At 44.6% G+C, this 16,068-nt stretch overlaps 1 protein-coding gene across 2 annotated transcripts in view; it reads right to left on the bottom strand.

Annotated features, from left to right (window-relative positions):
• Positions 1-16,068, bottom strand: part of LOC121577618 (rho guanine nucleotide exchange factor 25) — a 56,815-nt gene that overhangs the window by 10,043 nt on the left and 30,704 nt on the right. The window contains exons 1-3 of one of the 2 annotated variants that reach the window (XM_041891357.2): positions 5,281-6,210; positions 4,236-4,576; positions 3,917-4,018 (exon numbers count right to left, since the gene is read on the bottom strand). In XM_041891357.2, the coding sequence (XP_041747291.2) occupies positions 3,917-4,018; positions 4,236-4,576; positions 5,281-5,647 (810 nt within the window). In that variant the 5' untranslated portion in view covers positions 5,648-6,210. Of the gene's footprint in view, positions 1-3,916; positions 4,019-4,235; positions 4,577-5,280; positions 6,211-16,068 lie in introns of those variants that run through there. The other variant, XM_041891358.2, reaches the window with a different exon arrangement.

Raw genomic sequence — 16,068 nt, 5'->3', positions numbered from 1 at the left:
AAACTGCTGAGGTATTTTAGAGTATTACATGTACTGGAGAGGTGGAGAGAGGTGGTGGAAGAGAAATTATGAAGTCAAATGAATAGAGTAAAATAGTCACTTATGCAGAGGGAGAAAGAGAGGTAGATATTTTGTGTGCCAGACAGGGTTGCCTAGGTGATAGCAGGCTGAAATAGCGAGAGAGTAATATTTCAGTGACCAAATAAGAGTCCTTACCTCAAACACAGGCTAATCTCTGAATAGGAATATAATCTTCTCTTTCTAAAACTAAAGCCACCCCTGTATTTATCTCTCACCCCCCACTCCCCTCTCTCTCTCTCTCTCTCTCTCTCTCTCTCTCTCTCTCTCTCTCTCTCTCTCTCTCTCTCTCGCTCACTCTCTCTCTCCCCCCTACTTCCTCTCTCACGTTCCCTCTCTATGAACTGGCATCTCATGTCCATCTTTTCTCTCTCTCCATTTATCAGTCTGTTTTTTTTATGCTGGGTTAAGTCATCCTTCCATCACTTCCACCTCCTGAGTGACCAAGCCAGGCCTGGTTATGCTCAACAAAGCCCCCAATCATGACAAGCATTCTAAATCGCCACACACACAAATGGGTGCTGATGTCCATGATGTCCGTAGTGCGTTTGACTCCTTCTTCCTCATATCCTAATGTTACCACCTCCAGGCAGCCCACAGACAGTAGGTCTATTCACCAGTACCTAATCTATGTTAAAGGGATGGCAGAGCTCCTGATGGACCTAGTGAAGTAGCCTGTTCATGGCAGCTCAGCTCAGGGTCGTCTCTTCTGACCGTGGAGGGGAGGTAAAGGTAAAGACAGAGCTGTGATGGGAGTCCTAAAGATTTACATATTTATTGACCCTCATGGAGAGTTTCAGTGGTTAGAATGTGCCGTTGTGTAAACTCTGGAGTTTCAGTAAGAGTTAGGAGGAGGGAGGGAGTGAGAAGACATTTCCAGCCTGGCCATTCCCCCTATCACTTCCTAAAGCAGCCCCCCCTTCCTTCCCGTGAATTCTCCAGCCTCTCTAAGCCTGACCTAGACTCACCCAAGACACCCTGTTCTGACTTCCAGTCCCCCTCTACCTCCCTCTTCCCTCCCCTTGATAGCCTCCCAGGTTTCTCTTTTATCCCCCATTACCCACTTCTCCCTCAACCTCTCTCTACCCCTACCCCTGCTCCCTAACCCTGTTATATCCAGCATCCCTGTAGCCCTTTCTCTAACACCCACGCCCTAGTCTTCCCCGGACCTCTACTCTACTAACCCACCTCCACCCACCCCTCCAGCCCTCCAGCCCTCCACCCCCAGCCCTGACCCTGTTTTCAGCTCCCCAGTGAGTCTGTGGAGGCAGTAGGCTGTCCGGGGCTGATCTACTGCCTTGCTGCTTGATCACTTCCAGATGCAGCCTGGAAAATCCCACTGCGCAGGGCTTTCTTAAAGGTTCTTTAGATTTCAGATGGTTGAGAGTTTTCTCCTGATTGTTTGAGGGAGAGAGTGTGTGTGTGTATTTGTGTGTGTGTTTATGTGCATGTGAGTGTAATAACTGATAAGGCAAAGTTGTTCTTTGAAGGTAATGTTTGGGTGAAGTGGTGTAACTGCCAGATACACTGAATATACTGTACAGCATTCCCAGTGTATTTGAGGGGGAAACTGTTATGTTTTATAAACATTAGCTACGCTAATTTAGCATACTCCTCTGGTTTGTTTGATGACTCTAGCATTGCTTATGTGCTCCGTTTGAATGTTCATGCTCTAATTTCCAGGATTTTTGCATTAACCAATAAGTGGTTGCCCAGCAATAAGTGGTTGCTTTCTCTGTGGGTCAGGATTCTCTTTCTCTCTCTCTCCCTCTCTTTCTTTATTTTGTTCCTGCTTTCTTTCTTTCTTTCTTTCTTTCTTTCTTTCTTTCTTTCTTTCTTTCTTTCTTTCTTTCTTTCTTTCTTTCTTTCTTTCTTTCTTTCTTTCTTTCTTTCTTTCTTTCTTTCTTTCTTTCTTTCTTTCTTTCTCTCTCTCTCTCTCTCTCCCTCCCTCTCTCTCATCCCGCTTTCTCTCTCTCTCCACCTCCCCCCACTCTCTGCTTATTGAATATTGATATTTAAAGGGAGTTGTTTCAGCCTCAGTGCCAGTGTTTGACTAACAGGGAAATGAGTGCTCTGACAGCTGTAATATCTCTCTGTTCTCTCAATCAACACAGAATCAGCCTTTGAGTACAGAGCTCTAACAAAAATCTAATTGTATTTGTCACATGCGCCGAATACAACAGGTGTAGACCTTCCTGTGAAATGCTTACGTACAAGCCCTTAACCAAAAATGCAGTTTTAAGAAAAATAGGATTTCCGAAAATATTTACTAAATAAACTAAAAGTAAAAAGAAAATATGAAAAAAAGGTACACAATAAAATAACAATAACGAGGCTATATACAGTGCCTTCGGAAAGTATTCAGACCCCTTGACTTTTTCCACATTTTGTTACGTTACAGCCTTATGTCACGGATCCCCCGGTACTGCTGCTCATTCCATTCACCAGCTCCAGAGGTCTATGTCACCTGCCTTCTAGGCGTCACTGATCTAGTTCATTACCAACAACCCCGGACTGTCTTGTCTCATTACACACACCTGGTTCCCATTCCCCCTGATTAGTGTGTGTATATATGTGCCCTCTGTTCCCCATTGTCCATAGAGCTCCGAGACAGGATTGTGTCGAGGCACAGATCTGGGGAAGGGTACCAAAAAATGTCTACAGCATTGAAGGTCCCCAAGAACACAGTGGCCTCCATCATTCTTAAATGGAAGAAGTTTGGAACCACCAAGACTCTTCCTAGAGCTGGCCGCCCGGCCAAACTGAGCAATCGGGGGAGAAGGGCCTTGGTCAGGGAGGTGACCAAGAACTCGATGGTCATTCTGACGGAGCTCTAGAGTTCCTCTGGGGAGATGGGAGAAACTTCCAGAAGGACAACCATCTCTGCAGCGCTCCACCAGTCAGGCCTTTACGGTAGAGTAAAAGGCACATGACAGCCAACTTGGAGTTTGCCAAAAGGCACCTAAAGACTCTCAGACCATGAGAAACAAGATTATCTGGTCTGATGAAACCAAGATTGAACTCTTTGGCCTGAATGCCAAGCGTTACGTCTGGAGGAAACCTGGCACCATCCCTACGGTGAAGCATGGTGGTGGCAGCATCATGCTGTGGGGATGTTTTTTAGTGGCAGGGACTGGGAGACTTATCAGGATCGAGGGAAAGATGAACGGAGCAAAGTACAGAGAGATCCTTGATGGAAACCTGCTCCAGAGCGCTCAGGACCTCAGACTGGGGAGAAGGTTCACCTTCCAACAGGACAACGACCTTAAGCACACAGCCAAGACAACGCAGTAGTGGCTTTGGGACAAGTCTCTGAATGTCCTTGAGTGGCCCAGCCAGAGCCCGGACATAAACCCGATCTAACATCTCTGGAGAGACCTGAAAATAGCTGTGCAGCGACGCTCCCCTCCAACCTGACAGAGCTTGAGAGGATCTGCAGAGAAGAATGGGAGAAACTCCCAAAATACAGGTGTGTCAAGCTTGTAGCGTCATAACCAAGAAGAATCAAGGCTGTAATCACTGCCAAAGGTGCTTCAACAAAGTACTGAGTAAAGGGTCTGAATACTTATGTAAATGTGATATTTCAGTTTTTTATTTTTAATAAATTAGCAAAAATGTGTAAAAACCTGTTTTTGCTTTGTCATTATGGGGTATTGTGTGTAGATTTAATCAATTTTAGAATAAGGCAGTAACGTAACAAAATGTGGAAAAAGTCAAGGGGTCTGAATACTTTCCAAAGGCGCTGTATACAGGGGGTACCGGTCCCGAATCAATGTGCGGGGGTACAAAAGGCTCCAGTGTCCACTGTCTGCTCTATTTGTGTGTGTGTAATCCTTACCATATTGTGTGTGTCCCTGTCCTGTAGTAGGTCAGATAGGTAGCTGTGGCAAAGGGGGTGTGCTGGAGAGTACGCCGCTGGATTCACCAGGCCATAGTTTCCCTGCACATCACACAACATACACAATATAACACACATACACACACGCACGCACACACACACACACACGAGCACACACACACAAGTAATATATTCAGGTTACTTGGGCATTCATATTAAGTCATCGGAGTCAGGGGTTTGTCCTGAAGTGATATGATACAAATATTTGATTGAAACGTCTGTGTGGATTCCAAGGCTATAGTAGAGAGTAATGCCTCACCAAGTCTCCATCAGTGCAGGGGAGGATGGAGTAGTTCTCCCCCTGCTCCAGAGGCCTTACAAGGGCTTGGCCGTTAGGGAAGAGGGGAGAGGGATGCTTCCCATCCAGCCTGTGGACCAGCCTGTCCTCCTTGCATCCCCCTCCTCCTTCCACTCCTTCTCCTCCCCCCACGCTCAGCTTGTGGAAAGGGTTGGTGAGCCACTTCTTCAGGGCACTGACGGAGTGCCGCGACCCCCCAGGGGAGGAGGGAGAGCAGGGGCTGGAGCTGCCGGAGGCCTGGGGGGGCACGGAGCCTACGGATGGAGTGATGCTGCCCTCACTGCCCGCCACCGAGTACGACTCTACAGGGGATACAGAGAGAGAGAGAGAGGTTTTGGTTATTCAGTTATTGAGGTCATTTAGTCCAACTTGATTTAAGCGCAGGATTTTCTATTGGTACTTCCTTAGAATACCTTGAAATGATAGACTAATGTATTAACAGTACTCCATTTCTCAGTACCAGTTGTAATACTACAGCAACCAGGCCATTTACTGTAAAAAAAAAAAAGCTTTCTAACCCATACATAGCTCTCAGGTGGTATTGCCTTTCCACCTCACAAAAATGTGCTTAAATTTCCTGTTTTAAGCCGATAAAGTATTTTTACCAATGTAGCACAGGGAGGGTCGAAATAAACCACATTTAATCAACAAATCCACAGGTGGAAACTCACTTCACAGTACAAAGAAAAACAGAAAGAACAAGATACTTTGACTCTGACAATGTGTATCTACAGTGCTATCTGTGTGGTGGGAGGCATTCTAAACTAAGCTATGGAGAGAGCTGTTGATTAGACGTCCAAAAATAGTTCACACGTGACAGCTGACACGGCCATCGACTCAGCCTGCCGATGTGATATCATCACTGAGAGAGAGACAGGAAGAGGAGGAACAAGAGTGTGGAGTGAGTCTGCAGAGAGAAAAGGGTAAACATACTGGAGGTGGTTTATGTTAACACATACTGTATATGTCCTCAAAGAGAGTGTGGATATGAGTTTTAAACACATACCGTACTGGGCTGAGCCCGTCCCACCCCGTCTTCTCTCACAGGGGGTAAGGAGTTGGTGTTTACTGAATGGTATACACTGGCTGACCCCACTGTATATTTGGATTCCAGTGAGACATTGCAATGACAGTGAAAACGAGGAAAGGAAGAGGTACAAAGCGGAAGAAGAGAGAGAAAGAGTGAGAGGAATTAAGAGGCAGGAGATGGCGGGACGAACACACAGTAAAATAGTTAGAGAGGAAGACAAGATGGAAGAGTTTTCTTGGGAGTCGAATGAGGCCTTGAGAAGACACACAGTCAGCAAGAGCAAGCTGACCGAGACACTGTCTGTCTGTCTTGTAGTGATGTAAAAGCAGCTGAGGTAAATCATGACAGCCAAAGCCAGCCATAATCACACACTCTATCCTGACCATTGTTTCCTGTACTTCTAGCGTACCATTAGTGAGCTAATACAAGTGTTGTCACTCACTCACACCACAGAATGAATTCCACTCACTAAGCCTTTAGACTATGGAAAAGAGTATGATCTCAAACACACTGCTCTGGTTAGGAAGCCCCAACATTAATGTTTGATTTTGTTCTGCTGATCTTAGCGGTGGCTTAAGCTCTTTGTGTCTCTTTGCTGCCACTTTGGTCACCTCCCAGACTTTAACTATGTACCATCAGCACATTGATGTAAGCTGTGATCATAAAAACTGGGTATCAGGGGCCCAGAGAAAAGCTGAGACAGAGATCTACAGTTTAGAAGTATGACACAGCCATTTTTAGGAGACACCACATTGGCGGTAACACCATTAATGACATGGCCATTTCTCTGGTACTGTTCACTTTTAATTCATACCCAGTTAGCAAATTTGGTTGTGGGAACGATGCCAAACGTTTCCTGACCGTTAAAACTGAAAGTTTTTTCAAGTGGACATTTAATCTGTTCTGTGAACTTTTATTTTTAGGATGCAGGGAGATTCTGAGAACGTTTTACTCTGGTTCCTTTAAAGTTTTCCTGAGAATGGAAATTATAGGTTATTTAGAGGTTTTTTAATAACTTTCTTAAAACTTTCACTGAATGTTTCAATGAGAATTTTAATAACACTGCTAGCTTATTTTCGTTTAACATTTGTTTTACTCCAATCACAGACAGGACACATGGAAATTAATTTCCTTAGGCATTAATCATGCAAACACATGTATTTTTTTATTGTGACACGACAGCAGTGAGATTCGAACCTATAATCTTCTGTATTCTATCCATGGAATTAGTCCACTGCATCACCATGATGGAGCTAGAATACAAGTTTTGTTTTACACACACATTCATTTTGGTCTATTCAAACAGACCCCATTTCAAAGGAAACAAGCACACATTAAGATCAGGTGTGGCCAATTAGAGGGCGCGGCCAACACACCTGAACACACTTAAGAAGATAGAGGCTAGAGAGAGGTTTGTTGATGTTGAGAACAGAATGTACTGTATATGTTTTTACAGTGCATTCAGAAAGTATTCAAACCCCTTCCCATCCACATTTTGTTACGTTACAGCCTTATTTTAAAATTGATTAAATAAACATTTTTCCTCATCAATCTACACACAATACCCCATAATGACAAAGTGAAAACAGGTTTTTAGAATTTTTTGAAAATATATTTAAAATAAAAAACAAAAATACCTTATTTACATAAGTATTCAGACCCTTTGCTAAGAGACTCGAAATTTAGCTCAGGTGCATCCTGTTTCCATTGATCATCCTTGAGATGTTTCTACAACTTGATTGAAAACCAAGATTGAACTCTTTGGCCTGAATGCCTAGTGTTACGTCTGGAGGAAACCTGGCACCATCCCTACGGTGAAGCATGGTGGTGGCAGCATCATGCTGTGGGGATGTTTTTCAGCGGCAGGGACTGGGAGACTAGTCAGGATCGAGGGAAAAATGAACGGAGCAAAGTACAGAGAGACCATTGGTGAAAACCTGCTCCAGAGCGCTCAGGACCAGAGACTGGGGCGAAGGTTCACCTTCCAACAGGTCAACGACCCTAAGCACACAGCCAAGACAACGCAGGAGTGGCTTCGGGACAAGTCTCTGAATGTCCTTGAGTGGCCCAGCCAGAGCCCGGACTTGAACCAAATCAAACAGCTCTGGAGGGACCTGAAAATAGCTGTGCAGTGACACTCCCCATCCAACCTGACAGAGAAACCTCCCAAATACAGGTGTGCCAAGCTTGTAGCATCATACCCAAGAAGACACGAGGCTGTAATCGCTGCCAAAGGTGCTTCAACAAAGTACTGAGTAAAGGATCTGAATAGTTATGTAAATGTAATATTTCAGTTTTTAATTTTTAATACATTTGCTAAACTTTCTAAAAACTTTTGCTTTGTCATTATGGGGTATTGTGTGTAGATTGATGAGGGGGAAAAAAACAATTTAATTAATTTAGAATAAGGCTGTAACGTAACGAAATGTGGAAAAGGTCAAGGGGACTGAATACTTTCCGAATGCACAGTAAATAACATTCTTAGAACATTCTCTGAACATTACTAAAGTTCCTTTTCAGTTGGTTACTCAGTATAACATACTAGGGGGAGTCAACGACCAATCCTATTCACCTGAAGCAAAATTAAATCACGCCCAACGGGCTAATGGATGCCGAGCCTGCCCTCGGAAGCTCCACATTCCTGGCTATAATACCGGGGCGCCGTATACATTTCCTCAATTCTTCCCTCTTCAGCTCGCCTAAAGGAAGAATGTGTCACTCAATTTACACCTTTTCAAGCACTCGAAGGCTATGGGATTTGGCTACGACTTAGGCGTCTGTTAGTGGGGAGAAAGTACACGTCTCCCAAGATGTTGTGAGTTTTAGGTCTTGGTATCAGTTTTTGTGTATGCTTAAAACTACTTTCTGCTCTGCTTGTGTAGCCAGTGCTCCCTTGCTTGAGTAAGATGGCCAGTGGTATGACTAAGTTCAAAAAGGCTAACCAGATGAGTTTGAACCTCTGACCGTGCCCTTGGGCATGTGTTTTCACAATGAAAATTAAAGATACTCACGAGTGCTGCCCTGTTTGCCTGGGGTGGAAACACGCTTTGGAGGCCTTGGCTCAGACCAGTTCGTGTGACCATTGTCTCCGGCTGGGTTCAACATCCGTTGGGCGTCGGGCTGACTTTGTGAGGAAGATTGAGGCTGCTGGCGAAAGGTCTCCCGGTGAGGCGACCTCAGGAATGGGGCTGTCTGAGGCTGGTGGAGAGCAGCAGAGGTGATTGGAGTTGATAGGGGTGTCATCACAGCCGAGTGAGGCTCATTCCGGTGTGTTCAGTGTTCCGGGATGATATACTATCCCTGGTTGGCTCTGGAGGGTTTTCAGAGTGTGAATCGGATGCCCCAGCTGGGAAGAGTGAACCATTTGTGGTTAATGTGCCTTTGATGAAGCTGTGTCATAGGGCGGCAGATCACCTGGGGGTGGATTGGCCGTCTTCTCCCCTGCAGCAGGTTCCTCCAGCTTTAGAGGAAGGTTTTTCCTGCAGCAGTAAAGCGTTGCTCACCCCTGTTTAAAGATTTCGCCAATGAGCTAAAGGCGATCGGGGATTCCCCTCATTCAGCCAGGCTGGTGCTATCAGGTTTTGGCGAGTTCATGAATGTAGAGGTTATGGAGGAGGCAGGGCTCATTTGTAAGCTGGCGAGTTACTTAGCTCCAGAGGCTATGAAGGGGCTAATCCTAGCACAGTGCTTCCAAATACACAGTGCCGGTTCTCAACGGATCAGCTGGACAAAGTGTACAAAGCTAAGGGTGTGGCGGCCCGGTCGTTGAATGTGGTCACTATGCTGCAGAAGCTGAATAAGACCGTGGAGATGGAGAGCCAGTTTTAGAGCTTCTCAACGAAATCCGTGCTGATTTTATGCTGTACTATCCTGGCTGTGGGGAAAAGTATGTTGGCGACGGTGGTGGCTCAACCCCACCTCTGGTTGATTCCTGAGAGGGACAGGCGGATGTATTTGGATGAACCAGTTTCGCCAAAAAGGGCAACAGTGCTCCGAAGTGGCTTGGTCAGTGGTTGCTGAAGTCCCCAAACCCGGTGTGGGCAGGGTATCGGAATGGCGGTGCACATTATTTCTAACCAAGGTTAATCGGTGTCCAGGGGTATCGAGAGCACGATATCGTCCAGATGTGGGCATAATAAACACTGTCCCTTCCCCATATTCAGACACAAAATATCCATAGATCTGAAGGATGCGCATTTTCATTTAGTTATACATCCTCCCCACAGAAGGTTATTGAGGTTTCATTTCGAGGGTGTGGCCTACAAGTTTCTGGTCCTGCCTTTCGGGAGGACCAGAGTTACGTTTGATGCTGGAGCTCCGAGGCATGTGTTTAAATCGCTAAGCAGTGTACTTCGAAGCAGTGTGCCGATGCCTGTATAATTTCGAACAACCACCTGATTGGTTTGGTATTGGTGGGACAGCATCTATAATAATTTGGCTGCTCTAAATACTTTTGACCAGCATGTGCCACTAGTGTACACTGTGCTGATCAAAGCCTGGAGTAATGAACCTATTTTCAATGCTTCAGGAAGCTTTGTTTCCCAATCATTACTTTTCTATGGTGGTGGAGGCGGATTTGGGACTGGTGCGGTGCCAGGGGATCAGAGTATTGGCTTATCTGGACGATTGGCTGGTAGTAGCGGAGTTGAGGGAACAGGTGGAGCTCCACACTGCCACGCTTGTTTCCCGTATTCAGTCTCTCGGGTTCATAGTGAATCGCAAGAAAAGTTGTTTGACTCTGGCTCAGCGCATTCAGTATCTGGGTCTTGTTCTGGACTTGGTTCTGTATCATGCGTTTTTGTCAACAGAAGAGGGACTCATTCCAGCTCTGTCTGGCACAGTTCCAGCTGGGGCACTCTGTGCCTTTTTATTTGTGGCTGCAGTTATTGGGTCTGATGGCCTTTATGATAGCTGTGGTGCATCTGGGACTTCTGTTGATGCGTCTGTTTCAGTGCTGGGTGATTGCTACGCGTCTGGACACATCTCGCCATTGACATCAGTTGCTCAAGGTATCCCCGTCGTGCCTAAGGGTGTTGACTCCTTGTAAGGTCCGACAACAGGACAGTGGTGGTGTACATCAACAGGCAGTGGGGATGGAGTTTCTCGTTCCTAAACCTGGTCCGTTATCTGCTCTTAATGGGCAGTGGGCATTTCCTGTCGCTCAGGGTGATGTATCTTCCTGGATCTCTCTGTGTGTGTGCGGATCTACTTTTCGGGGGGGGGTCATATCTCTACGGAGTGGAGACTGCATCTTGGACTGGTTAGCCAGGGCCGACATAGATCTTTACTCATCGCGAGAAAACGTGCATTGTTGTCTGATCTTCTCAATGAGGGAACTGGGCGTTCCATTGGGAACGGATGCTTTGACATATGAGTGGCCTCGGACCCTGCTCTATGCGTTTCCTCCGGTGGGCCTGATTCAGGCCACCATGGAGAGGGTCCGTCAGGAGCATCTGTTGTTGAATCTGGTGTCTCCCCGTCAGCCCAGACAACCCAGGTTCCCGGAGATCATCCGCCTGTTGGGCGAGGACCCGTGGAGGGTCCATGTCGTCGGGATCTATTGTTCCAGGCGCACAGGAGAGTTTGGCACCCACGATCGCAGATATGGGATCTGTGGGTTTGGCCCCTGAAAAGTTTAATTTGACGGCTAGGGGTTTACCCTCAAACGTGATTACGACTATATAGTCTGTGCATGCGCCCTCTACGAGAGGGTTGTATACATATAAGTGTTGCACGTTTGAGGGTTGGTGTCAGGTTAAAGGAGTTTCTCCTTTTCAGAGCTCTTTGGTGGGCATTTTGATGTTCTTGCAAGAGCTTTTTGAGCAGGGATGTCCTTTTTCCACATTAAAGGTTTATATGGCAGCCATCTCGGCGTGTCATGTAGGGATTGATGACTCTACCCCGGGGTCTCATCCTCTGGTGGTGCGGTTCCTGAAAGGTGTGCATTCGCTCAGACCAGTGTCTAAGCCTATGTCACTGACCTGGGACCTGGCTTTGGTCCTGGATGCTCTGTCTAAGCCTCCGTTTGTACCACTGGAGTCTGTAGAGCTGAAGGTCCTTTCCTACAATACTGCCCTGCTCATGGCCTTGGCATCGGCCAAGCACTTTGGGGATCTCCACATGCTATCAGTACACCTTTCCTGTTTGGAGTTTGCGCCTGGTGACTCCAAAGTGATGTTACATCCTAATGCAGCTTTTGCTTATATCTTACAGGTCCCTATGTCTTACAGGTCCCTGGCTTTCAAGCTATTCCCTTTCTCACTTCCTCCGTTTGCTTCCAGAGAGCAACGGAGGTTGAATGGCTAAAGAAAGAAGAGCATGGAACTAAGAGATAGCCTAGCCCTAGGCCAATGTAGCAGTAGGCCTATAACTTCCATTGTCAACTAAGTAAAAATACATAAAGCCAACAAATAAAAACAGAAAATATCCTGATGAAAATCCAGGTTCTTTCAATCACATTCATCTCTCTATTCTGCCTGTCTACCTCCCTTTCTATCTGCGTTGACTTGAGCTATCGCTAGTGAAGTGCAACATTGTATCAAATCAATCAACTGAGTGAGGGTCTGGCCCAATGTCTCTAACCTAAAAATGAAGGTCTGGCCCGAAGCTGTCGCTAGCAAACTTGCAACATTGTATCAACTAGCCTATTCCAGTGAGCTCAGGACAGACACAGCTGCTTTTGCCCAAAGGGAAATGTGTTCAGGTATTTTATGACGTTTCCACTGGATATATGGGATCCTCAGAGCATGGCATTTTGCTGGCCTGGTGATTATCGAGGGGATGAGTGTTGGAAAGATTTTTCAAATAGCCTAGCCTACTGTGAGGACAATGGATTATTATTTTTTATTGACTTCGTTGACTTACTGTGTGAGGTGAAGAAAAAATGACTGAGAAGCTCAGCTTATTAGTGGTGGTGAGTTAAGACAATAAGAAATCAGACATCCCCAAATGGGTACTTTCCTACATTTGCGCACAGAAGGCATTTTAGCCTACTTCTGTGCATGCTCAGGCATGCACGTTGCATCTACATTATGAGGACAGAGAAAACAGACACATGCTCATTTCTCACATGAAGCACTCCAAACAAAATACAATGAAAAAATTGGAGAAAAAAAAACTTGTAAATGATGGTATGAAATAAACCAAAACTTGTTTCTTACAAGTGTAGCAGGTATTGGGACAAATTCACTTATATGTGTATTAAAGTAGTAAAAAGTTAAGCATTTGGTCCATATTAATAGCACGCAATAACTACATCAAGCTTGTGACTCTACAAATTGGTTGGAAGCGTTTGCTGTTTATTTTGTTTGTGTTTCAGATTATTTTGTGCCCAATAGAAATTCATGGTAAATAATGTATTGTGTCATTTTGGAGTCCCCCCCAAAAAATACTAACCTCCCCTGTTATTGTAATGGTGAGAGGTTAGCAGGTCTTGGGGGTATGATATTTGTGCGTCTATAACTTTCTTACTCATCATTATTCACGATTCATTCAGGATTATCCGTAATCATGGTAGCATCCAAAAATTTGTAGAGACCCGAGCCTGATGTAGTCATAGCGTGCTATGAATATGGGACTAAATACTTAACATACAGTACCAGTCAAAGTTTGGACACAACTATTAATTCCAGGGTTTTTCTTAATTTTTACTATTTTCTACATTTTTTTACATTTTTAGTCATTTTAGCAGACGCTCTTATCCAGAGCGACTTACAGTTAGTGAATATATATTATTATTTATACTGGCCCCCCCGTGGGAATCGAACCCACAACCCTGGTGTTGCAAACGCCATGCTCTATCAACTGAGCTACATCCCTGCCGGCCATTCCCTCCCCTACCCTGGACGAATTGTGCGCCGCCCATGAGTCTCCCGGTCTCGGCCGGCTGCGACAGAGCCTGGATTCGAACCAGGATCTCTAGTGGCACAGCTAGCACTGCGATACAGTGCCTTAGACCACTGCGCCACTCAGGATCTACATTGTAGAATAATAGTGAAGACATCAAAAGAATCAAATAACACATATGGAATCATGTAGTAACCAAAAAAGTGTTAAACAAATAAAAATATATTATATATTTGAGATTCTTCAAATAGCCACCCTTTGCCTTGATGACAGCTTTGCACACTCTTGGTATTCTCTCAACCAGTTTCATGACGTAGTAACCTGGAATGCATTTCAAATAACAGGTGTGCCTTCTTAAAAGTTAATTTGTGGAATGTCTTTCCTTCTTAATGCGTTTGTGCCAATCAGTTGTGTTGTGACAAGGTAGGAGGGGTATATAGAAGATAAGCCTAAGATAGTCCATATTATGGCAAGAACAGCTCAAATAAGCAAAGAGAAACAACAGTCCTTCATTACTTCAAGACGTGAAGGTCAGTCAATACGGAACATTTCAAGAACTTTGAAAGTTTCTTCAAGTGCAGTCACAAAAACCAGAAAGCGCTATGATGAAACTGGCTCTCATGAGGACCACCACAGGAATGGAAGACCCAGAGTTAACTCTGTTGCAGAGGATAAGTTCATTAGAGTTGCCAGCCTCAGAAATTGCAGCCCAAATAAATGCTTCACAGAGTTCAAGTAACAGACACATCTCAACATCAACTGTTCAGAGGAGACTGTGTGAATCAGGCCAACACGGTGTGGGTGAACGGATGATCTCCACATGTGCATTTCCCACCGTAATGCATGAAGGAGGAGGTGTTATGGTGTGGGGGTGCTTTGCTGGTGACACTGTCTGTGATTTATTTCACCAGCATGGCTACTACAGCATTCTACAGCGATACACCATCCATCGGGTTTAGGCTTAGTGGGACTATCATTTGTTTTTCAACAGGACAATGACCCAACACACCTCCAGGCTGTGTAAGGGTTATTTTACCAAGCAGGAGAGTGATGGAGTGCTGCATCAGATGACGTGGCCTCCACAATCCCCCAACCTCAACCCAATTGAGATGGTTTGGGATGAGTCGGACCGCGGAGTAAAGGAAAAGCAGCTAACAAGTGCTTAGCATATGTGGGAACTCCTTCAAGACTGTTGGAAAAGCATTCCAGGTGAAGCTGGTTGAGAGAATGCCAAGCATGTGCAAAGCTGTCATCAAGGCAAAGGGTGGCTATTTGAAGAATCTCAAATATAAAATATATTTTTATTTGTTTAACACTTTTTTGTTTACTACATGATTCCATATGTGTTATTTCATAGTTTTGATGTCTTCCCTATTATTCTACAATGTAGAAAATAGTAAAAATAAAGAAAAACCCTGGAATGAGTAGGTTTATACAAACTTTTGACTGGTACTGTATAAGTGAATTTGTTGCAATACGTTTGGTCCCCTAAAATGGGGGGACTATGTACAAAAAGTACTGTAATTTCTAAACGGTTCACCCGATATGGAGGAAAATACCCTCAAATTGAAGATGATGAATTAAAGCTGACAGCACTTTAACCTCATAGTTATTGTATAATTTCAAATCCAAAGTGCAGGAGTACAGAGCCAAAACAACAAAACATGTGTCACTGTCCCAATACATATGGTGCTCACTGTATCTTTAGGAAGTCCTTTAATTAAAACAGATGTCCTCTCCTTGAGACCCCTCACCCCCACCCTGTGATTCCCATCCGGAAAGCCCCATAATGACTTGTCGACACACACCATGATATAACACACACACACACACACACACACACACACACACACTGTGCCCAAACGCACTCTGTGGGCCACTAGATAAATATCCATATTATCTTCTCCATGTACTGAGGCTAACTGGCCAACCATCGTTCTCTATAATGCTTAAATGTGCAATATCAGTGTGTAAAAAAGCCATCCATCTCAGTATCTGTCTGTCTCTCACACTGATCTGGCTCTGTAACCTGCTGTCTGTCTGTACCAGACAACTGGCTTTGGTAAACAAGAAGCGCTCAGCACAATTACAGTTATAAATCTTTCTCTCACCTACTATTTTTTATTCCTCTCCCACACTATCCCCCGCATCCCCCTGTCTTTCCTTTCCTCTGTCTCGTTCCTTCCCCCCCTCCACCCTCCTCTCTCTCTCAATTCAATTCAATTTAAGGGCTTTATTGGTATGGGAAACGTATGTTAACATTGCCAAAGCAAGTGAAGTAGATAGTAAACAAAAGTGAAATAAACAATAAATATTAACAGTAAACATTACACTCAGAAGTTCCAAAATAATAAAGACATTTCAAATGCAATATTATGTATATACAGTTGAAGTCGGAAGTTTACATACACTTGTCATTAAAACTCGTTTTTTAACCACTCCACAAATTTCTTGTTAACAAACGATAGTTTTGGCAAGTCAGTTAGGACATCTATTTTGTGCATGACACAAGTAATTTTTCCAACAATTGTTTACAGACAGATTATTTCACTTATAATTCACTGTATCACAATTCCAGTGGGTCAGAAGTTTACATACACTAAGTTGACTGTGCCTTTAAACAACTTGGAAAATTCCAGAAAATGATGTCATGGCATTAGAAGCTAATGATAGGCTAATTGACATCATTTGAGTCAATTGATGGTCCTCTGTAGCTCAATTGGTAGAGCATGGCACTTGTAACGCCAGGGTAGTGGGTTCGATCCCCGGGACCACCCATACGTAAAAATGTATGCACACATGACTGAAAGTCGCTTTGGATAAAAGCGTCTGCTAAATGGCATATTATTTATTATTATTAATTGGAGGTGTACCTGTGGATGTGTTTCAAGGCCTACCTTCAAACTCAGTGCCCCTTTG

The sequence above is a fragment of the Coregonus clupeaformis genome, chromosome 12 (assembly GCF_020615455.1).
Source record: "Coregonus clupeaformis isolate EN_2021a chromosome 12, ASM2061545v1, whole genome shotgun sequence".
Taxonomy (NCBI): Eukaryota; Metazoa; Chordata; class Actinopteri; order Salmoniformes; family Salmonidae; genus Coregonus; species Coregonus clupeaformis.
The sequence above is the reverse complement of the archived record's forward strand: the minus strand, read 5'-3'. Positions and strand labels throughout refer to the sequence as shown.